At 39.3% G+C, this 23,690-nt stretch overlaps 1 protein-coding gene across 3 annotated transcripts in view; it reads left to right on the forward strand.

Annotated features, from left to right (window-relative positions):
* Window positions 1–23,690, forward strand: part of NLN (neurolysin) — a 90,577-nt gene that overhangs the window by 8,911 nt on the left and 57,976 nt on the right. For 2 of the 3 annotated variants that reach the window (XM_014781670.2, XM_087443332.1), the window contains exon 2: window positions 21,265–21,524. In XM_014781670.2, coding sequence (XP_014637156.2) covers window positions 21,265–21,524 — 260 coding nt within the window. Of the gene's footprint in view, window positions 1–8,965; window positions 9,108–21,264; window positions 21,525–23,690 lie in introns of those variants that run through there. The other variant, XM_087443333.1, reaches the window with a different exon arrangement.

Raw genomic sequence — 23,690 nt, forward strand, 5'->3', positions numbered from 1 at the left:
TGTGCCCGGGGTCCGAACCCGGGCCGCCAGCAGCAGAGCGCACGCCCTTAACCACTAAGCGGTGGGGCCGGCCCTTTAGGGGTTATTTTTTATTTTGACTTTTCTTAAAAGGGCCGGGCAGTGCAGCCTGGTAAGGGTGATAAAGCACATACATAAATAATTAGAATACAAGAAGGTGATAAGTACCACAGAGAGTAATAGAGAAATTGATATGGGAGTTCAGGGAAGGGAGGGAATTACTTCTAGGATAAAAGGAAGGGACAGGGTCATAATTGGTCCTTGAAGGGTGGTAGGATTTGGACATGTAAAGATAAGGGGAGAATGTTCTCCACAGACTGCTTACCAGAATTTAGAAATAGCCACATTGAGTAAGTTGAGTGTCCAAGGCAATCATGCTAAAAACTAACGAAATGACTCCAAGACAGAGAATGTATTACACCTTAAATTTATATAATGCTGTCTGTGAATTATATTTCAGTAAAGCTGGAAAAAAGACAACAACAACAAAAAAGGGAATGTGCAAACCACATGGCTTTGGAGACAGACCTGGTTTCAAATGCCTGTGTAAACTTACTAAGCCTCAGTTTCTTCAACCCTAAAATAGAGGTAACATTAACTACCTCTCATAATTTGTAAGGATTGCAGGAACTAATGTATGTGAAAACATCTAGCACAGTGCTGGATACCGAGTAGGTACATAGTAACATAATTTCCTCGCTTGCATTCAAGATACAAAAAAGTAGTCCTAAGGATGTGGATAATTAAGAACTGACTATATGTGGATATTTAAAGTCACAAATGCTTTATCAGTGACTGGAGGAGGGTATAGATGATAAAAATTTGAAGGTAACTGAGTAAAGGTGAAAAATTAAAGTTCCAGAGGATCTCAACTCACTAGAACACCATTCTAGTAAGGAGATTCCTAGTAGTATTCAATATGAAGTCTTGTATTTAAGCTAAACAAATGAGAGCAGGATGACGTTAAGAGCAGCACGTAGGAAAAACTTACAGCCTTGTTTCCAGGTTCAGTATGAATTAGCAGATTGATGTGGCTGCCAAAGAGCAGAGAGGAAAGAGTCACTAATCAGGTGACACTTTTAAGTCTTGAGTGTTAGCTGCCAAATCCAATGGATACTTTCCAGTCCTGGCTTTACTTGGTCTCCATGTAACATTTACATTGTTAGCCACACGTTCTTTCTTGACTTCCAGAGAGACAAATTCCTCATTTTCCTCTTCTGTGAGCATTCCTCAAATTTCTTTCAAGCTTCCTTTTCCTGAGAGTTTTCCTGAGAAAAACCCTCAAGTGCTGGTTTTTCTCAAGTTTCTATTCTCAACTTCTACTGTAAACCTCTTTCTGTCTCCTTTCTTTGAGCCTACATACATGCTGAAGTCCCTTCCACACCCACCCTCCTGTCTGGAACCTTCTTCCCTCAGTCCAGCTAGTAAGCTGCCTTTTCCTTTCCCTTCTTTTCCAGACTCCCCCACACTGCTTATCTACATACTCTCTTTAGATCTCCCAGTCCGTTTAAGAATTGTACATCTGAAGATGTCTGTGTCTCCCACCCAGAGCCCTCTTGTAGTCTTCAAGTCCATACATCCAATTGCCACATCACCACACTTCCACACCCTGGCTTATCTCACAGGCACTCAAAAATCAACGTGTCTGACGCTTACCTAGTAATATTTCCCCAAACCTGATCTTGCTCTTGCATTTTCTATTTGCAGTGGTAGGTTTGCTATGTTTCATCAGTAGTATTACCATCCATCCTCTCACCTAAACTGGAAGCTACGACAGCCTGTCTTTCCTAAAGTCCTGCCAATTTTACCTCTCGAATATTTCTTGAATCCGTTTTCTTTCCCACTCCTGCTACCACTTTTAAATCTAATTGTTCATCTAGATTATTGAAGCCTTCTAACTGGTCTCCTTTGCCTCTTAAATTGACCTTCTGCACTTCCCACAGCTACCAAAGTGCCTAGCTAAAATATAAATCTCACCTTCTCACTCAGGGCTTCCCATTGCCTGCAATAAAAAGTTTAAGCTCTCTAGCATGATGTAAAAAAACCCCACGGAATCTTGCCTGTCAACCTCTCCAGCCTCATCTCTCTCTAATTTCCATTTTTAACTTCCAAATTGGTGTAACTCCTGGAACACTCTATGCCAGTGATTGAAAATGGGCCTTTGCTAGTTCTATTCACTATTCCAGTCTTGCTCTTATGCTTCTCTCCCCCACCCCCAGCCTTTCCTGGATAATTCCTATTCATGCCCCCTCTCCAAGAAGCTTTCTCTGACTCCCCAGTCTGAGTTGAGTGTTGTTCCTCTACCCAACTATAACATCTTGTGTGTAACTATAATTACATTTACAACACTATATTGTCATTATCTGTGTCTGGTACATATAAGTGATCAATAAGTATTTGCTAAATTAATTCTAATGTGTTTCTCTGTCATACTAGCCAGTAAGTTTCTTGAGGCCTTATTTATCTTTTATCTTTAGCAACTAGCCCTATGCTCACTTTCTCCTGAGCTCCAAATGCCTACTACACATCTTCGCTTGGATATCTTATTGGCGTTACAACTCAGTATGTTTAAAATTGAATGCAAGTAAAGCTCCTATTTCCCCCAACCCCCCACCCTCCCCCTGAAAAAGAAAAAGGAACATTCTAATCTGCTGCTCCTCCTGAATCCTCTAGCTGTCACTCATATCCATGCAAAGCAGAAATGTGTTCATCATCTTACTCTCACCCTCTCCTCCCACCAAGTCTTGTCGGGGCTGCTGTGGACAATAGAATCAGTCTAGGTGACCTCCAGTTCTGAAATTCTTTTATTCTATTGGTTACCAGCAGCTTGGCTTATACAAAATAATATAACATTTTTAGGTTGAAAGAAGCAGTTTAGTAAATAGTTAAGATTTCAGGCTCTGGAATAAAATTGCCTGGTTCACATCCCAGATCTGCCACTTACTTAGCTGTGTGGCTTTGGAGTGATTAACTCACCCTTTCTCTGCCTCGGTTTCTTCATCTATAGAGTGAGGATTAAATGTGATAAGGCATGGAAAACACTTAGCACTGTGTGTGGACATAATAAGCACCTCATAAGTAAGTAAAGGACCTTATAATATATTCAAGTAGGTGCTTTCCTTTGCTTTCAATGTGACTTCCAAATCTAAAGGACCTAAAGCTGGTAATTATTCATCTTTTATCTTTGTTAGGAAATTTTTAAAAACCTGCCTTTTATCTTTTATTGGTGAGGAAACTCTCTTCTCTGCTTTAAAGAGTAGCCTTTTGGTATATAGGAGGTCAAAGAATTTGAAATCATTTTTATCATCTAGAGGTAAAATTTACTATGTACATGTACTATAGAAATACAAGGTGTTATCATTATTTTCCTTTCTCACGTAGTCTGTTGATTTATTTATTTCTCAAATAAGTAAATGACAGTTGGCTTTTATAGGTTGCAATGCTAGACCAACAGGAGAATTGGGTCAACACAGAGCCACATAGGCCATGCCTTATGATTATGTCTCTCAACAAGGCGGGAGAGAATAAAGAAAATAGCAGGGCCTGGGGCTGGCCTGGTGGCGCAAGTGGTTAAGTGCGCCTGCTCCGCTGTGGCGGCCCGGGGTTCGCCTCCCAGGCGCGCACCGACACACCGCTTGGCAAGCCATGTGTGGCAGCATCCCATAAAGTGGAGGAAGATGGGCACAGATGTTAGCCCAGGGCCAGTCTTCCTCAGCAAAAAAAAGAGAAGGATTGGCAGATGTTAGCACAGGGCTTATCTTCCTCACAAAAAAAAAAAAAAAAGAAAGAAAATAGCAGGCCTTGATGGGGTGTTATGTTAGTAGCTGTGGGCAACTTGAAGAGAATGGCAGAACTGCCAAAGTGACTGGTATGATTGGTGACATAGTGTAGTGTTTAACAGCATTGACTCTGGATCAAGACTGTCTGGGTTACTAGCCGTTTCTAGCTGTGTGATCTTGGGTAAGTTATTTAACCTCTCTGTGCCTCAGTTTCATCATCTCTAAAAATGGGAGTAATAATAGAGTCTATGTCACAGTGTTGTTGGAAAGACTAAATGCGTTAGTGTATGTATGTAAAGCACTTAGAACAGTGTCTGCTATATAAATGTTTGACATAGTTATTATTATTGATGGCAGTGGTGGTGGTGGTGGTTGGCAGTGGCCAAGCAGCAGCTAGAGGCTCACTCCTCACTGGAAGAAGTGGCCTGCCAGCCATCTGACAGCTGTGCTCGGAGTTGTCAGCCTCAAGTTTTAGATACACTAGGAAGCAGTAGCTCTTGAATCTTCTCTAATAATCCATTTATGATGTAACCTTCACTCTATCCGCAATAGAGTAAAATGCGGATGCATAGGCCTATAGTTAGTTACTCGTGACTTAACGTCACTGGGCTTTATCCTAAATTAAAGGATTGGAACTAGCTGATTTCTAAGGCCTCTTCCAACTGTGAATTTATGAATCTTCATTTACTGGTCAAATACATTTATTCTTACCTGTGCTTGTTTCCCTATGGGGTTTGCTCCATTGATTATCCCTTTTAATATGCTTGTCAGCATCAGTGTTGTTTAAAGTTGAGTTCATATGTTTTTCAGACCCCATGTATGAATTTAGAATAGCTACTAGAGCTAGGCATGTGAACAGTTATTAATTTTTTTTGCTTTTTATTATGTCAATTTTCAACCATAAACAAAAGTCAAGAAGTTAGTATAATGAGCCTCCCCATCACCAGGCTTCAAAACTGTCAGCCCATGGCCGATCTTTTTTCATATAACTCTCCTTCCTCCAATTATTTCGAAACGTATGGCCAACATTATATTGCTTTAATCTTAAGTATTTCAATGTATAGCTCTGAGATAAAATTTTTTTTTCAAAAATACATAATCACAATATCATTGTCACATGTAAAAACAATAAACACCTATGTGTGGTTGAACCAGTATTTAAAAAGAAAAGCAAACTAGTTATTAGCCAGACTGAGGGGGATGAGATTTTAGGCATCATCATTCACTCAACAAAATGTCCATGTGTAGATGACCATGATCCCCCCAAAAAGAGAAAAAAAAAATCCTAAATATTAAATAATGTAACGAGAGGTCCCTCCCCTGAGTAATTTACTGAGGATTTCAATTCTGAAAAGCATGCCCCAAACACCAATTAAATGTGCCAGAAGCAATTTATTCATCCTCCTAGAGAAAAATAAAAGTGGAATGTCTGTTTTGAGTTGTGGTTTTCCATGTGTGTGTGTAGGCTCTTTACTAATGAATTATTAAGGAAGTCTTAATTTCATTGGTGATGCAGCACTTGATTTAGATGCTCTGTGGTCTCAGATGACTATGCTTAAGCTAGTTAAAGGATTTAAGAAGAGAAATCTTTTCATGTTCATCTATAATAAATTTATTTAAAACCTGTAATTATTAAACCACTTGTCCTATACACAAAAAAATAGGAGAAAATCAATTACGCTATTATCTTCTGTTTCTTATTTTTCACAACCTGACATTTTTCTATTTCATTCTTTATAACTTTGTAATATGAACCTTTTCTTAAAATCCAATTTGTTAAGAGTAGAAATATTAGGGGCCAGCCCGGTGGTGCGAGTGGCTCAGTGTGTGCGCTCTGCTGCGGCGGCCCGGAGTTCGCTGGTTCAGATCTCGGGCATGCACCGACGTACCACTTGTCAGGCCATGCTGTGGCAGGTGTCTCATATAAAAAAGTGGAGGAAGATGGGCATGGGTGTTAACCCAGGGCCAGTCTTCCTCAGCAAAAAGAGGAGGATTGGCAGATGTTAGCTCAGGGCCGATCTTCCTCACCAAAAAAAAAAAAAAAAAAGAGTAGAAATATTAAAAAATATTTCTAGTGTCACATAGTTTTTCATATGACCTTAAGCAATTTCTTTCTAACATTTTTTTATTTTAATTCCTATTTCTAGGAAAAGATGACTTTGAAGAGACCCATTTCATTTATTTACAATGAAATTTGGAAACAAAAACTTATATTTTGCATTATATTCTGAAATTTAAAATTAAATTGCCTTTTTGTCTTTTTTTAAATGGATCTCTAACATTTTAGGAAAGAGTTGAAAGTAAATCAGTGTTCATTCCTAGGGGAGCTTTGGTATCATATAATTAGTTCTACTTTTAAGCCTTATTAATAGAGGAAGTTGTATACAACTGATGTATGTGGCACTATTTTCAAAATAAATAATATATTTTCACTATGTAAGACCAAGATTGGACCATTATAATTGCACTGGTTATTTTAGTCATCAAATTTAAATGCTACTTTTATGAGTACAAAAATGGGACAGTACAACGAAAGAAAATGGATAATGCCTTTGGGTTTATTAGACACTAGAGGCTACTCAGAATAAAGTCCAGTGGAATGTCTCATGTTTAGGGTAGTTTTGCTCTGTACTCAAAATATTTGTAGCTGAGTTCATGGTGTACATTTTTGTGAGTGGCTGTTTATGGGAAGTGTTCTGTGTTACCTTGGCAAGAGTGCTTTGAAAGTTCAATGTGTTTCGTAAAGGTGTTTCTAGAGCTGCTAAACATTTCTGCCCAATCTGAAAAATTACTTTCCTATACCAGCAGGTGGAAGCAAGAGCAGTCGAATTGTAGTATTTTGCTTTCCAAGTGTACTGGCATGTTCTGTAGATAATCTATCTGTGACTCAAAGTATCTTTATGGTATATACCTCACTTAATTACTTTTCTTCAATAACTTTATTGTCTCAGCACCTTTTCTTGATGGCTTTATCACCTTATTTACTTGGTGTGTTGGGCTGACCTTAGTAGTCATTCTAGGAAACACTAATTTAGGTTTTTCATCACTTTTCTACACTCATTGATTCAACAGTTACAACATATATGCTATGTGCTGGCACATTCTTCCACAGTTGCCAAGAAATACAAAGGTGACTAAGACATGTACTATGTTCTCAAAGAGATTACATTCTAGTGGAATTTGAAGGAGAATGTCTCCTTCATTCCTCTTCTGACCCAGGAGCAGATCAGTCAGCCTTCCTAGTATATCTCCAGCCAATCCATGGCTGGCATTCAGTATTCACACTGATTTTAATTCATTCAACAAATATTTACTGAGTACCAGGCACCATCTAGGGGCTTAATTTATAAACTTATGCTTTTTTTTCCTTACAGATTAAAAAAAAAAGACCAGTCTTCAGGAGAAGTATTGATTTTTTTTTAATTATTTATTTATTTATTTAATTTTTTTATTTTTTTTCCCCCCAAAGCCCCAGTAGTGAGTTGTATGTCATAGCTGCACATTCTTCTAGTTGCTGTATGTGGGACCCGGCCACCGCCCGGGATCCAAACCCGGGCCGCCAGCAGCAGAGCGCGTGCACTTAACCGCTAAGCCACGGGGCCAGCCCAGAAGTATTGATTTTTAAATTTTTCAATACAGATTATATACAGCAAGTAACCAATTGACATGTAGACCCTAAAACATCACACTTAAGGTATTTAGAAGTTAGAAGTAGCTAATGTGAATAACATTTCCTGAAAAACACTTAGAAGACCTTCCACAAATGCTAGTTGAAATAAAAGTATGATACTCTAGATCAATAATAATAATAAAATATTTTATACAAACGATATAAAGAGGAGAACCAAGTTCTAAGGGGTGTGTGTGTGTGTGTGTGTGTGTGTGTGTGTGTGTAGAGTGAGATATATAGAAGTACCTCCCAAGGCAGAGTTACTTGCTTTGTCCTATAAGTTCTCCATCACTTTATTCATTTAGAATTTGCTGCCTCATATTCTAATCTGTCTCTGTCTCTTCCTCACAAGTCTATAAGCTCCTAGAGGGCAATAACTATGTCTTATTCGTCTTTGTAACCTCAAAAAATATTTACTGAAGGAATGACTGAATCAACTAATTTACTTCATAGGAAATCCCTTTATAATGAGCCTTTTTTGGGTGATATAATCTGCAATGTAGGCATAATCACAGATAATGGTAACAAGTCAGTATCTCGTATCTGAGAAATCACTAGAAAATAAAGAACTAGCATTTGTTGCATAGAAAGTTTTCTCAGAATGCCTCAACTGAAACTTATCTGTAAGAAATGTAGATTATTTGTTTGCCTGAGTACTTTGAGAACGAGTTTGCTACTTCCTAGGAGTACACTTTTTCAAGTGGTTTACTGATTACCTAAGAAGAGTTCATCAAAGGGCTTTGGAAAAGAGCGAGACCTGGGTGCAAAGGGCAGCCATCAGGTTGTCCTAGCTTGAGTTGTTTAATCTTTGGAAATGGGTGACTAAAAGCCGCCCCTGCCCACGTGGCCTGTTTCTCAAAGCTGGATGAAAGCTAAAGTGGGGCACTCCTCACAGGCCCTGCAGCAGTCCTTCAGGGAGTGGTGTAGACAACGAATCTGACAAGTGATGTCAATATGTATGCTTTTACTGCTTACCTTATTCTCTTTCTATTACAAGCAGAGTGGAAGATCGAGGTGCAATTGGTGAGAAATCTGATGTTTTCCTTTCTAGGATGCAGTTGCAACATGACTATAGCATAGTAGTTAAGAATGTGGGCTCTGTGGTCAGGCTTGGGTTTGAATCCCAGCTCCACACCTGCTATGTGACCTTGAGCAAGCTACTTTACTTCTCTCTGCCCAATAAAATTGAGTTAATAATACCTGCCTCTTCGCTTGTTGGGAGCATTAAATTAGCAAATGCATGCAAACTCTTGGTCTAGTACCTGGCACATTAACAGGCTCTTAATAAATATTAGGAGTGATGATGATACGCATTGCTCTTAAGTGTGTCAAGTTTCTAGTCAAGGTGCCTAGGTGAAGAGTAGTAAATTGAGATTGGGAATTTGTGAGAAAGATCAAGTTGTGAATATGTTGCATTTAAGATGTTTGTGGGTCTAGAGCTCCAGCTAGAGATCTGGATGGAATCATGGGAGACGTCAACTTTTTTGAATGGTTACAGGAAGAGAAGGCAGCAAAGGAGACTGAGAAGAAATGGTCATAAAAATGGAAGATGAACCAGGAAAGAGGAAAAGTGACCTTTGCCAGAGCACTCGTATTGGAATCATGTGGAAGAATTAGTGATAAGCAAGGAAGTGGAGACAGTAAGTGGGAAATTTGCAGAGTGCAAAAGCTGAAGACCATAGGTTGGGGGACACATCTTTCTTTAAAACTAAGAAAGGTGGGAATGGGTAGAGATATAAATACATTTATCATACTTAATTGCATTTCCTGTAAACTCTGAAACCAAGCTGGAATGGTGTTTCTAGACATTAATTCTACTAAAGAACATCAAAAGTAACAATTTCTGGACATTAATTCTAGTAAAGAACACCCAAAAGTAACAATTTTGGCTAAGAATGTGAGTCTCTGTTTACTGGTAAAAGTTGACTTATTTACCTAACATTCTGTTCATAAAACAATTCCATTGTAACCCGGATTAAAAGGTCCTTAAATGAGGGGCCGGCCCAGTGGCGCAAGCGGTTGGGTGCGCGCGCTCCGCTGCGGCGGCCCGGGGTTCGCTGGTTCGGGTCCCGGGCGTGCACCGATGCACTGCTTTGGCAAGCCATGCTGTGGCGGCGTCCCATATAAAGTGGAGGAGGATGGGCACGGATGTTAGCCCAGGGCCGTCTTCCTCGGCAAAAAAAAAAGAGGAGGATTGGCGGATGTTAGCACAGGGCTGATCTCCTCACAAAAAAAAAAAAAAAAAAAAGGTCCTTAAATGAAAAAGCTGTTGTCTGCAACACTAGTGACTCGAATACCAGAATCGTACCTTTGTTATGGGGCTATAAGTACCCAAACTGGAGAGCTCAGTAACTGTGGAGCACGGCTTCTGAATCGGATTCCTCAATGCATCGGTCCATTCAGAAAAAGATTATTAGCAACATTCAGGATGCTTGAGTATTCAATATATGTCATTATATCTACTCTGCATCATCTTCACTAATTGCAGATCAGGCCTTTATAGAATGCTCCATGGAAGCTAAACACTCTCAAGTGGAACTACTTGTATATTGGACATGTAAATAATAGAAGAAAAGTATTAAACAAATAAGCTTAAGTGGAATTTTTTGGGTAAACTTGTCACAGTTAAAGTATACATATACCACAAACTGTGTTAGGTTCAGGGTCTACAAATCTCACTAAAACTCAGTCTCTGTTCCAGAATTATCAGAGACACAGCCAAGTAAATAGGTGAATACTGTTCAGTGTGATGCGTGCTTTGGTCAGTGTACATGTTGGGTACTGTAGGAGCACAGAGGAAGAATTCCTCATACAGCTGGAGGTAGTCAAAGAATGTCTGAGAAGATGAAGTCTGAGCTGAGATCTGAAAGATAAGAGATGAGAGAGAGGTTGTGCCTCAGATAGGGGAGAGGAAAGCTATTCCAGGCAGAGGGAAAAACATTGCCAAGGCCTGAAGAGAACTTAACGATTTGAGGGAGATGTGAAAGTAGTTCATTATGCCTAGAGCATAGATTTGAGGGCAAAAGGGTGGCATTGAGAAAGCCAGAGAGATAGGGGCAGATCCAGAAGGGACTGGTATGTTTGGTTAAGTAGCTTGGACTTGATTCTGAAGTCAGTGGAATCAGAACTTGTTCCTGAACCATGCCACTGGAGGGGAGCAACATGATCAGATTCAGATTTTAGGAAGATTACTCTGCAGGCAATCTGGAGAATAGATTGGAAGGTGTCCAGAAAGTCTTCTGGGTTTTTGACTTGGGCAACTTGAGTGCATACTGGTGATCTTCGCTGAGATAAGGAATACTGGAAGAGGACATGTGTGGCTCCAGGGGCTAAGGAAGATGGACAGTTTAACTTTAGACATGCTGGATTTGAGGTGGCCATTGACATCTAAGTGGTGCTATCCAATAGGTGTTAGATAGATGAGTCTAAAACTCAGGAGATTTGGGCTAGAGATACAGATTTGGAACTCTATAGCTACGGGTGGCATATGTAGCCACACAAGTGGACCAGAACACCCCAGAAAGAGTGTACAAAATGAAAAGAGAAGAGAAGAAGGCATAGAACTGACTCCTGAGGAACACTAAGGAATCCTAAGGAAGGGAATAAAAAAGGAGCAAATGATGGAAATTGTGAAGATATAGCCAGAGACATAGAATAGAAAGAGGAATCACTATCACAGATGCTAAGGGAGGGAAAAGTTTCAAAAAAAAAGAGAGAGTTAAAAAAGGAAGGAACGGTAACACTGTCAAATATCACAAAAAGTCAAGACAGGTATGTACTGAAGAACGTCAGGTGGATTTAGTGGAGATTATTGGGGATCCTGGTGATAGCAGTTTTCCTTTTTTTTGTTTGTGAGGAAGATCAGCCCTGAGCTAACATCCGGTGCCAGTCCTCTTTTTGTTGAGGAAGATTGGCCCTGGGCTAACATCCGTGCCCATCTTCCTCTACTTTATATGGGACGCCGCCACAGCATGGCTTGACAGGAGGTGTGTGGGTGCATGCCCAGGATCCGAACCCGCGAACCCCGGGCCATCAAAGTGGAACATGTGCACTTAACTGCTTGAGCCACCTGGCCGGCCCCAGCAGTTTCCATTTTTTATGAAGCCAGGACCCAGATTCAAGTGGGTTGAAGACTAAATGAAAGATGAGGACATGAAGATGGCAAGGCTGGCCAGACCACTCTGAAAAATCTTGGGGATGAAGGGAAGGGGAAAAATAGAGGGTGGGTTTCTAGGATCAGGGACATTTTTGTTTTGTTTTACTTAGATGAGGAAACATGTATTCAAGCATGTACATATGTATAAAGAGGCAGTACAAATGAGACATTTAAGATTGTACTAAAAGAGAGAATATTTCGTGGAGTGATGTCCTAGAAAGATCGGATAGGACCCAAGCACAGAGTGAGAAATTGGCTTTGGACAAGACCAGTAGCTCTTATGCTAGTTACGAGTAAAGAGGAAAGGATGATATAGATGTCACTATATTTATAGGTGAGAAGTTGAGGGAATTTCTGTCTGATGGCATTAATAACGTAGGCAGCAAAGTCAGCTAGTGACAATGAGAGGAGATATTTTTGGAGGCTGGTCACAGTTTGAAATAATTGGTGTGGGGAATGAGAGGCAGTCCTTCATGGATGGATTTTCCTGAAGCCTTAAGAGTCCAACTCAAATTAGAGACCATGATATAATAGCATTAAACCTATAGCTCTGTTTGGTAATCTGGATGTAAGAATAGAGAAGGTAGCTGGTTAAAATCATCCTGGGCAGAGGTTTATAAAGTGGATATAGCAGAAGGACTAGGAGCAAGCCACTGGGGTTTCAGTGAATGATAGTTGAATCAATAGATGAGGCTCACTTCTGACATTTTTGCAACGTGGGACAAGAGTACAATTGGAAGGCCACTCCTGGCCCACTCTTGTACTGTGAGGGGCCTCATGTGTGCATGGATAACCCCACCTGTAAGCCCAAGCTCCAACCATACTCTCCCTACTGATGACCATCCCTTGTTCCAAGAGGTGTACGCACGAATAGTACAGTTCACCCTCAGGAGGATGGACCGAGGGCAGAGGCCCATGTAGGCTCTGGGAGCCATTTGAGCAAGGAACTCTGGAGTCCTGGTACTCAAAGCATAGTTGTGGGGTGGGGTGGGGATTGTGAGTTCTGCATGGGCACCTTCTCTTAGCTCTCTTGAGCAGAGAGTAGATGCAGAAGGGCCAAAATGGGGCCCTTTGAAGTACAGTAATTGCCAAGGTCTAAGTGGAGCTACAGGTGAAGACTGTTAGAGTGAGACACTAGAGGGATCAAAGGACTGGAGGTGTAAAGGAGATGAAAAAATAAAGAATCATAGGAGTAGAGAAGTGGGAGCTGAAAAGATAGAAGGTGTGGTCAGAGAGTGGAATATCAGAATTTATCCTCTCTGAGGAGCATCTCCAAGTGGGGATAAAGAAGAATAAACGTGAAGGTTCTTGGAGTGAGGTAGATCAAGAAACTGAAGTTAAGGGAGTGGTCTAGCTCATCCATCTGCCCTTAGAGTCTCCCAGGGATGATTTTGGAGCTTAAGATGGAAAAGACTATAGATCCAAGTCTTTGATAAATGTGAGGGAATGGCAAAGAGGTCAGTTGATAAGAGCCAGTGATATAGCAGGAAGGCAGCAGCCTCAGAGGATCAGAGTTGTGGCGCAGGAATGATTTGAAAACTGCGTTGAAGATGTAGGAGAAAGTTCACCCTGTCACAAGGCCAAGGAGCATGAGGAGCTTGAGAGAATGAGCATGGGGGAGGCGATGGGTTCTGAGGGATCCAGGTTTCAGTTAAGACAGAGTGGAAAAAGTGATCTGTGAAGACCTTAAGGATGCCAGGCAGTTTGAGTATCAGGAGAAAGACTGGGAGTATAGGAGAGCTTCACCAGTTGGAGATGCTTGAACATTTCGCATGGTGGCAGGAATGTAAGACATGAAAGGAGACTCAACGCAGAGAGAAAACAGTAAGTTCGTAAATGTTTGATATCTTGAGGGTCGAGTACCAGGAACCTTTAGGTAGAATTTTGTAACTTGACCTCTATCTTAGCAAACACAGCTAATAAATAAGATTAACTTTCAATTGTAAAAATAAAGGATTTGTGAAATTTAAACAATCTTGTAGAAAAGCCACTTTTATATTCTAATCATATTGTCAGTACCTTTGGCCCTGCTCCTTGTAGGAAAAACTAAAAGTCTTTTTTACTACACTGATGCTCTTAAAAATGATGCTTACTCATACATATTCAAGTGTTGTTAGGATTAAATGAGTGTTTTAACTCATCCTGGAACATAGGAACTACTCAGTAAGTGAATATTCCCTCCCTCGCTTTCTCTGTTCTTTCTTGCCTCCAAAGAAGACACCATGGGATCTACTTGGTGAGTGGAAAAGAGAAAGGATGCCCCTAGGAGGGTACAGGCATACATCGTATTCCTGAAATGAGATCGTCTAGGGCAGTGCTGTCTGTTAGAACTTTCTGCACTGATGAAAATGTTCTCTATCTGGCTGTCCAATATGGTAGACACTTGCCATGGTGGCTGTTGAGCATTTGAAATGTACCTAGTGCAATTGAAGAACTGAGTTTGTTTACTTTACTTAATTTAAATTTAAAGAACCACATGTGGCTACTGTTTTAGATAGCACAAATGTAGTGGATAATGTGCTGCTTGGCTGAAGGTTCAAGGTAGAAGTGGACGAAGTGCTTACAGGAATGGGTAAGCCTTGGGTAGGTTCATGGCTGGGCTTTGGCAGTGGTGAAATCCGAAATGAAGGAGCCTCATATGCTCTGATGAAAGGAGCCTGGACTTGAGCCAGAGCCTGATAAGTTGTCAGGAGAGGGGTGGCTTAGTTAAATCGATGACTGAAAAAGACAACTTTGTGAACAGTAGGAATCAAGATTAGAAGAGAATGGTTCTGACAAAGTAGCCAGATAAGAAATAAAAGAAACACGCAGGAATTCCAGTCTCGGAGAACTGATGAAATGCAGCTCTCAGTAACAGCTTCTATAGATAGACGTTAGTTCCAAAGTAAATACTAGGAATATTTGCCAAGTGTTTTGAAGAATTGGAGCAATTTCAGAAAATGCCATGCAAACCATGTACTACAACGTAGTAACACTATAGGGAAAGAATGGGAACATGGATAAAATGTAAATTGTAGGGAAATGAAAGTTGTGACATTTTATATACTGGAGTTTCACGCTAGTCCTGGCTCTAATAAAACACATTCCCCTGTATGGATGTTTATTTGTGATGTTAAAGGAATATGGTGTTGCGGTAATGTTTTAGTCATATCAGTACCATCTCATTTCAAGTATGTAATGAGCATCTTGTGCTCAGCAGTGTGCAGTGTGCTGGCGTTGGGGGTTGTGACAAAAGAAGTGTACAATGATTATTGTGCTGGAAAATCCTAGTCTAATTTAGAATACAACACAAACCAATTGAACAGGTGAATGACAGTAATTTAAATGTCTAAAATGAATGGCACAGATAAAAGGTGATAGATGCTCAGATCTGCATGAACTGGAATGGTCAAAGAAGGCTTGCTGTGAGGAAGCAGAGGCCTTTATGCTTCAAAAGAAGTGAATCTAGTAAGTCAGAATATTGCTGAAAGTACATTCCATAAAATGTTTCGCAAAAGTTTTAAGACAATAATTAACTCAAAGTAACTGCGGCATGCTTGTTTGTCCAAATGAAATTCTGCAACCTGGTGATCTCTATCAGAAACTATGCCACTTGCTTTCTCTGCCTAAGTACCTCATTTGTGTGTTGGCCACAGGAGACTACAGCTCTAACAACGAATGCACCTTCCTGTCAATTCCAGTATAGTATGCTGTATTATTTCTTGGTTAGAAATTTCAGAGTCGTGTGTTGAAAGTGCTTTAAAGACAGAGGAGACAATGAAGAAGGCGTGGTTGGGACAGAAATAATAAAGAGCTTGGAAGTTTGTAGGAAAAAAAGGCTAGTGTTTAATTAGACGGTAGGATTGTCAGATTCGATCTAGATTTTCATTTTTAAATAATTGCATGTAATGACTCCTGTAGAGAAAGACCGGATCACACTGTGCTGCCTGCTTTCAACCTTTGTAGCTCTCAGATGCAAAAAATCAATAAAAAATCCTCACCAGATTCTCAAGGGCACACACGGTTGTAGGATGACTGCAGGGGCCCTGATGTTCCCACCAGGTGCCATTCTCCAGGGCTGCAGAGGCACACAGCAGAAGAGCTCAATGTACCAGCATCTGAAACATAGAACGAGCTTGAAGCTGTAACAAAAGGGGAGATAAGGGACACTCAGCAAAATGACGGTGGAAGAGGAAAAGCAGAGACAATGCAGATAGAAAAATTCTCAATAGAGCAACTGTTTTAGTCAGAAGTATAAGGGAGTCCTTCTGTCTCTGTTCCCCTTTTTTTTGGTAATGAGAATTATAAATCCTGAAAGAAATTAAGACAAAATCCCAGAAGATGAGAAAAGAAGATATAAGATAAAAAATTTAATATACTCTATTGACCCGTGAAATCATGAGTTCTAACTTCTGTTCCTTCTTTTTTACCCCTTCCACATTCAGAGAATAATGTTACATTAACCAAGGGGTAGCTTTTCATTAGTTGCAGCAAAACTCTACGAGAGTGATTATGGATATATCTGTTCAGCCATGGTGGAGGTGCTGACATCCTGATCAGTTAAACAATTGAGTTAAAATCAGCTATACTGTGACCAAACACAACCTTTTGATAAATGTTAGGAAATAAATGAAAACCAGTGGAGGTCATCTTATCAGTGAAATGTTGGAAGTAATTTTCTTTTAAAGCTGTTTAACAATAATGAAAATTTGTCCATAATAAATGGTTTGTACTAAGAGGAGTGGTGAAAAGAGCAGGGTATTGAAATGCAGAAGTCCTGTTTTAGTCGTCAATCTTCTACTTGCTATTCATTATCTCGGTAATCCCACGGTCAGCCTCTTCACCTGTATTGAAACTTCCTTGGAAGGAAGAACACGTTTATTCGTCTTACCCCTAATCAATCATAGTCATGGCTGACTCCTTCTTTGAGGCCTCAATTCTATGTATACATGAAGGATTGTGGGAATATTTATTTTGGAAATTTTCAGCCAACTCCACACACTGAACTTCACGTCTCTATTATTTGAGGCCACCACCAAGCATGTAAGATCCTCTAGTCCATCATTTCTCATAGTGTGACCTTCATACTTTTTTTTTTCTGTGCTCATTCCTTTATCAGTTTTCTTTCCTTCATCAGTTAGGATCCTGTATGAGGCAAATAATATAAAACCACATTCAAACTGGCTTAAACAATAGACTCACATAACTGGAAAGTCTGGCTCTAGGTCAGTCTTCAGAATTAGTTGATCTAGGGGCTCAGTGATGTCAGTACATATTTGGTTTCCTTCCTTTATTCTTCCATTCACAGTGCTTATTTCATCATAAGTCAGATTCCACTCTTTCTCATGAGATGGATGCCAACTGCAATCCAGGACACAAGCTTGCTCAATTACATTCAGTAAGAATGAAACCTCTTTCTTTCACAGGGGTTCTGAGGGTCACGGCAGCCACTTTCAAAGGTTATGGACTGTATGGGGGATGCATGGGTACTGGGAAGAAAACAGTATATAATTAGGTAGGCGGGAAGAGGTGAATGGCTGGACAACCAACACATATTTAGCTATCTGCTATACTCTTAGACTTCTCCCTTATTATTTCTGGAACCCTTGTCCCATAGTAAACAAACTCCTCCACTTTTCATATTCTCTGGATCTTTTCTTCTCCTCTTAACCTTTACTGAAATCCACTCAACCCTGAGGAAAATATTTTCCCTACATCCCTCTTTCTTCCACACTCCATACCACAAAGTCAGGAGGAAAGATCCGCATCTTCTTTGTTCCCCGGCTCCTACCTTGTCCCCTGTTATGCTCCCAGACGAACACTTCTTCACCATTGTATAAAAACACCTTCGGGGCTCACAATCTGGTTTTACCATTCTATACCCTGCCCATGACATCCTCTGCCAACTACCTGGTTGGTCCCCTGCATTCTTTGAAGACTTTGGTTCCTGGTTCAGTCTTCCTTTCTACTCCCAAGCCCATCTATCAAGTTGCTGGCTCCAGTGTCCACATAGACAATTTATCCAGTACTACCTTGTTGGTTCTTTGTGCTCTTCAACTCGTTTATGTCAACCATCCACTTCCAGGAAAATATCCTGGATCTTGTCAGACTGCTTAACCTTTGAATTCTTAAATTCAAACATCTCACTTTTTACTATAACCCAACTACTTCCATTTTACCTGTTGTATTGATTTTACTGACTGTAGTCTCTTTCTATCTAAAACAAATTCTCTGCCCGTGCTTTGTATGCCATTTCTTCCTGCCTTCGTTAGGACCTTACTTTATATGTCATTTAATAATTAATTGAAAAAAATGATTCCAAGTAGAATCATAAAAAATGATAAATTGCTTAAACAATTTATTCAAACAAAACAAAAATGTGTATTTATGGGCCGGCCCCATGGCTTAGTGGTTAAGTGCACGCGCTCCGCTACTGGAGGCCCAAGTTCGGATCCCGGGCGCGCACCGATGCACCACTTCTCCAGCCATGCTGAGGCCGCGTCCCACATACAGCAACTAGAAGGATGTGCAACTATGACATACAACTATCTGCTGGGGCTTTCGGGGGGAAAACAAAAAAATTAAAAATATGTCTAAAAAAAAAAATGTGTATTTATTTCCAAATATTTTGATGTAAGACCAAGGCCTTTTTGTTAAGTGTGAATCACTTGATTGGCATTCCTCACAGCCCTACATGAACTACACCTAAAATGCATCATTTTTATTTCCAATTTCAATTTCTTTAAAGTGGAGCAAGAACACACGTAAGTAATCTGAATTCAAAAGCCTTCTGAATCTTCACAATTCTTGTGTCGGTCTTCTGTAACAGCAGTTTTTTGGAGTGGTGTTTTAGTAACTGTCTTTTTAAAAGTATTTCCAAAACAGTTTACCTAAACAACAAGTCATTCTTTTTTGCTTACATTTAATCAATTAAATGTTTAAATTACATGAAAACAAGTATAATGGGCATGAACATGTTTTGAAAGAAATAGCTTTGACCCTTAGTGAATATATAACTCAACTGGTTGAAGGAGAAATGTGAAAATACATTAGAAAATAGTCTACCAGCCTTGAGTGTAACCATCAGCCAGTGTGTCTCACATAAGGGACATCAGTTATTGTGGAGAGGCAGTTAAGGAGTCAGTACTCAGGTCTCTCTTAAAAATGCGTCCCTTCTGTTCCTCATCCCCTTCCAGCTACACTGTGTTAGCTCTCCTTGTTTTCACAGCCAATTCTATAAAGAATTGCATAGGTGCACTCTCCAGTTCTTTACCTTCTTCGTACCCCTTAATCATAGTACTCTGACTTCCACCCCTAGCACCCTACAGACACTGCTCCTGCCAGAGTCGTCGATGACATTTCTGTTGCTAAATTCAGCAGAGGCTCTTCCATCTTTCGTGAGATTTGTACAGTGTTTGGTACTCTTATTCACTCCCTCCCTTTTTCAGTGCTTACTTTTCACAACTTCGTAGACCCATCCTGGCTTGGTTCTTCTTCTACCTCAATGATTAGACTAGAGTCAAGGGTTCAGTTATTCTGTTCTCACTCTGCAAACTCCCTTGGGCCAGTTCAACCACGCCTGTGACTCCGGTCACCATCTACTATTAATGAATTCCACTTACATGTGCCACAGCCAGTTCAAACTTGGTCCAAAATTGAATTTCTCTTTTTGCCCACAAGAGCCTCCTCCTTGTTCTAAGTTTCCTGCTTTACTGATGACACCACCATACATGCATCCACTTTCAAGACAGAAACCTGAACATCATCCTTGACTCCCTCACTTCCCCCCTTCACATCCATTCAGTACCAAGTCGTATTGATTCTACTTCCTGAATATCTTTTAAATCACTCCAATGCCCCGTATTTCCTAGTGAGTATTCCATAATATTATGCCCCAATTGCAGTAATAGCTTCCCTCTAGAATGATCTCTCTTTTCCAAACCTTTCAATTCACTATAATTTGAGTGATTTCTCTAAAATGCCTATTTTTTTTCATCTCTCGCCTGATTAAAATCCTTCAATGGCTCTCTCTTACGCTTTCAGAATAATGTTGAACTCTTTAATGATTCCCCAGGCTCTTTGTTCTCTAGTCCCTACTTACCTTTTCAGACTTCTCTCTCCTTACAGCCTTTGGCCTTTGGATAATTTCTGCACATTGTCCATATCTTGGCTTGCTCATTGCTCCTTCTAGAAAATCTTCCTAGAAAAGCTCCTTCTTTTCAGAGTTCCCTCTGCTTCCCCCTATCATAGCTCTCATCTCAGTGGAGTATAATTGCCTGTTTATCGATTTCTCCTCTCCACTGTATTATAATAGCAGGGTCCCAGTCAATTTGCCTTTTTGTCCTCGTTGCCTACCACAATGACCAGGCACAGTACATGCTTGTAAATATTTGTTGAGCGAATGAACAAGTACCAGGCACAGTACGTGCTTGTAAATATTTGTTGAGCGAACTTCAATAATTCACTTAGCCTCTCTGAGCCTCAATTCCATCATGTGTTAAAAGGGAATAATGCCCTACCTACCTCATAAGGTTGTTTTGGGGTCTTGTAAGGTAATAGGAATGAAGTTTAGCATAGTTGTTAAGAGTGTGGGTTCTGGATCTGTGCTATCTGGTTTTTAATCCTAATTCTTACCATGTAACCAGCTGTGTGACCTTGGGCAAATTACTTAACTTCTCTGTGTTTTAGTTTCCTCTTTGGTAAAATGAGAATAACCACAGTATCTGCCTCATAGGGTTGTTGTCAGGACTGAGCTATTAAATGGAAAGCATTTAGTACAGTGCCTAAACACAATAAATGTTTGTTATTAATTATAATATTTATAAGATCTAAAATTATATGTATACACACACATATGACATCAATTATTAGTTTGAGTGTTTTAAGGGGGTGAAGGATTAGTAGTATTCTTGATTTATTTTTTCTTTTATCTTTTAAGATAATGCCTTAGCTATTCCAGATTTTATTTTCCAAGTCTTAAATTCAAATTGCCATAGTTGATTTACATGCAATTTTGGTAAGAAAAATTTTTAATTGGTGTTCAGTGTAAAAAGAGAATTTTGAAAATGTTTCCTTGCTGAATCCCAGAATATTTTTGAGTCTATATACATAGTAGGTGGACATTAGCACAGGAAAAACATTTAAATAAGAAAGATTACTGACTTAATTTATAAAGGACAATTACTGTGTCTTTGACACCTAACTTTATTTTTCTATATGATTTAATTACATAAACAATTCAGTGTTTGGAAAGTATAAATTCCATTAAGTCTATAACCATTCAAGAAAATATAAGAGCATTTAGTTTTGTGCATATGTATTCACCTGAAAGAAATCTGCTTAATTTTACTAAAAATTTCTTTTTAGGGGCTGACCCGGTGGCACAGTAATTAAGTTCACACGCTCCGCTTCAGCGACCCAGGGTTCATGGGTTCAGATACCGGGCGCAGACCTATACACCACCCATCAAGCCATGCTGTGGTGGCTTCCCATATACAACATAGAGGAAGATGGGCATAGATGTTAGCTCAGGGCCAATCTTCCTCACCAAAAAAAAAAAAATTTCTTTTTAATTTAAACTTTAATTAGATAATACACATTTGCATGTTGACTTTGGACCAACAAAAATACCTAATTTTTATTCTTTTTCTAATTCTTTGTAGAGTTGGTGGTTCCAGGATTTTATTCAGAATGACTTTAGGAAGAGAAGTGATGTCTCCTCTTCAGGCAATGTCTTCCTATACTGCAACTGGCAGAAATGTTTTAAGATGGGATCTTTCACCAGAGCAAATTAAAACAAGAACTGAGGAGCTCATTGTGCAGACCAAACAAGTGTATGATGCTATTGGAATGCTGGACATTGAGGAAGTAACTTACGAGAACTGTTTGCAGGCACTGGCAGATGTGGAAGTGAAGTACATAGGTGAGCAGGATGCAAAAGCATATCAATATTTCATTTTGTGGGCATCATAAACCATTTTACGCTTTCCGTCTTGGCAATGGTTTTCCAATTTTATAGGATATTGATTTTTAAGTAATGATTTGTAGTTACTCAGATGATTAATGATTCATAATTTCTTAGAATGAAATTACCTAAGATTAAAAACGTTTATTCTGTTGGAAAAGGTGCTATGGAATGTACATTCTCATCACAACTGCTTTCTCGAGAGCATTTTGATGGTATGTATCAAAACTTTTAAGAAGTTCGTACCCTAGCCTAGTAATTCTACATCTAGGCATTGAATCTAAGGAAATAATCAGATACAGGAAAAATCGTGTATAAATTTATGTATAAATAGGTAGTTTGTCATAACAAAAGCTTGGAAACAGCCCCTAAGTGTCAACCAACAGAATGGCTGAAGAAATTATAATACATTCACCCTCTGTAACACTGTGTAGCCATTAGAATCATGTTTAGGAGCAATCTTTAGTAACATAGGAAAAAAGGACAGAGAAAACCAGAAGAGAATACACAAATTTTAATAATGGCTAATATCTTGAGTGTTGAGTTTACAGTTGATTTTTAATTGACTCTTTATGCTTTTCTCTGTTTTCCGTATTTCCTACATTTAAAATATATTGTTTTTATAATATAAGTATTAGACCCTTTGAGTTATAAGGAATGAAGATTTCCACCAGTCATCTCTAAGGGTTGGATATATTTTGTAGGAAAATGATAGCTAAGCAACCTTGGCTTTATATCGAGACTTCGTAAGAACGTAGGCTGTCTGTAGACTGGATATGATAAACATTTGTACATATGCTGGAATTTGGAAGGTTGTCCAGAATCTTACACGGCCATAGTGACCTAGTCATCTCTTTACCCCGACCAGCCCCTCAACATCAGGAGTTCCCTACCCTATGTCCAATCATATTAGGGACTTGGCTACTTTCTCTTACCTCTGCATTTCTGTTTCAGTTTCTGCCTCTTACTACCAACTGCTTCACTCTCATTAATCGCCACTAAATCTTGCTATGAGCGTTGAATTTAAACTCTTGAAGAAAAAAGATCTGGTTAGTTACAACTCATATGGGATGCAGCAAAAGTGTTCCTGAGAGGGAAATTCATAGCAATACAGGCACACCTTAACAAATAAGAAAAATACCCAAATAAGCAATCTTAAACTACACCTAACAGGATTAGAAAAAGAAGAACAAACAAAGCCCAAAGTCAGCAGAAGGAGGGAAATAATAAAAATTAGAGCAGAAATAAATGAAATGAAAACCAAAAAAACAGTAGAAAGGATCAATGAAACAAAAAGTTGGTTCTTTGAGAAGATAAACAAAACTGACAAACCCTTAGCCAGACTCACCAAGAAAAAAAGAGAGAAAACTCAAATAAATAAAATTAGAAATGAAAGAGGAGAAATCACAGTGGATACCACAGAAATACAAAGGATTGTAAGAGAATACTGTGAAAAACTATATGCCAACAAATTGGACAATCTAGAAGAAATGGATAAATTCTTAGACTCATACAACCTCCCAAAACTGAATCAAGAAGAAATAGAGAATATGCATAGACCAATCACAAGTAAAGAGATTGAAACAGTAATCAAAAACCTCCCAAAAAATAAAAGTCCAGGACCAGATGGCTTCTCTGGAGAATTTTACCAAACATTCAAAGAAGATTTAATACCTATCCTTCTCAAACTATTCCAAAAAATAGAGGAAGATGGAACACTTACTAACACATTCTATGAGGGCAACATCACTCTGATATCAAAGCCAGACAAGGACAATACAAAGAAGGAAAATTACAGGGTAATATCGCTAATGAACATAGATGCAAAAATCCTCAACAAAATATTGGCAAACCAAATTCAGCAATACATTAGAAAGATCATAAACCATGATCAAGTGGGATTTATACCAGGGACACAGGGATGGTTCAACATCCGCAAATCAATTGGTGTGATACACCACATGAACAAAATGAGGAATAAAAACCATATGATCATCTCAATAGATGCAGAGAAAGCATTTGACAAGATCCAACATCCATTTGTGATAAAAACTCTCAACAAAATGGGTATAGAAGGAAAGTACCTCAACAGGATAAAGGCCATATATGACAAACCCAAAGCCA

The sequence above is a fragment of the Ceratotherium simum genome, chromosome 18 (assembly GCF_057802395.1).
Source record: "Ceratotherium simum simum isolate JZ-2026a chromosome 18, ASM5780239v1, whole genome shotgun sequence".
NCBI classification, from domain to species: Eukaryota; Metazoa; Chordata; class Mammalia; order Perissodactyla; family Rhinocerotidae; genus Ceratotherium; species Ceratotherium simum.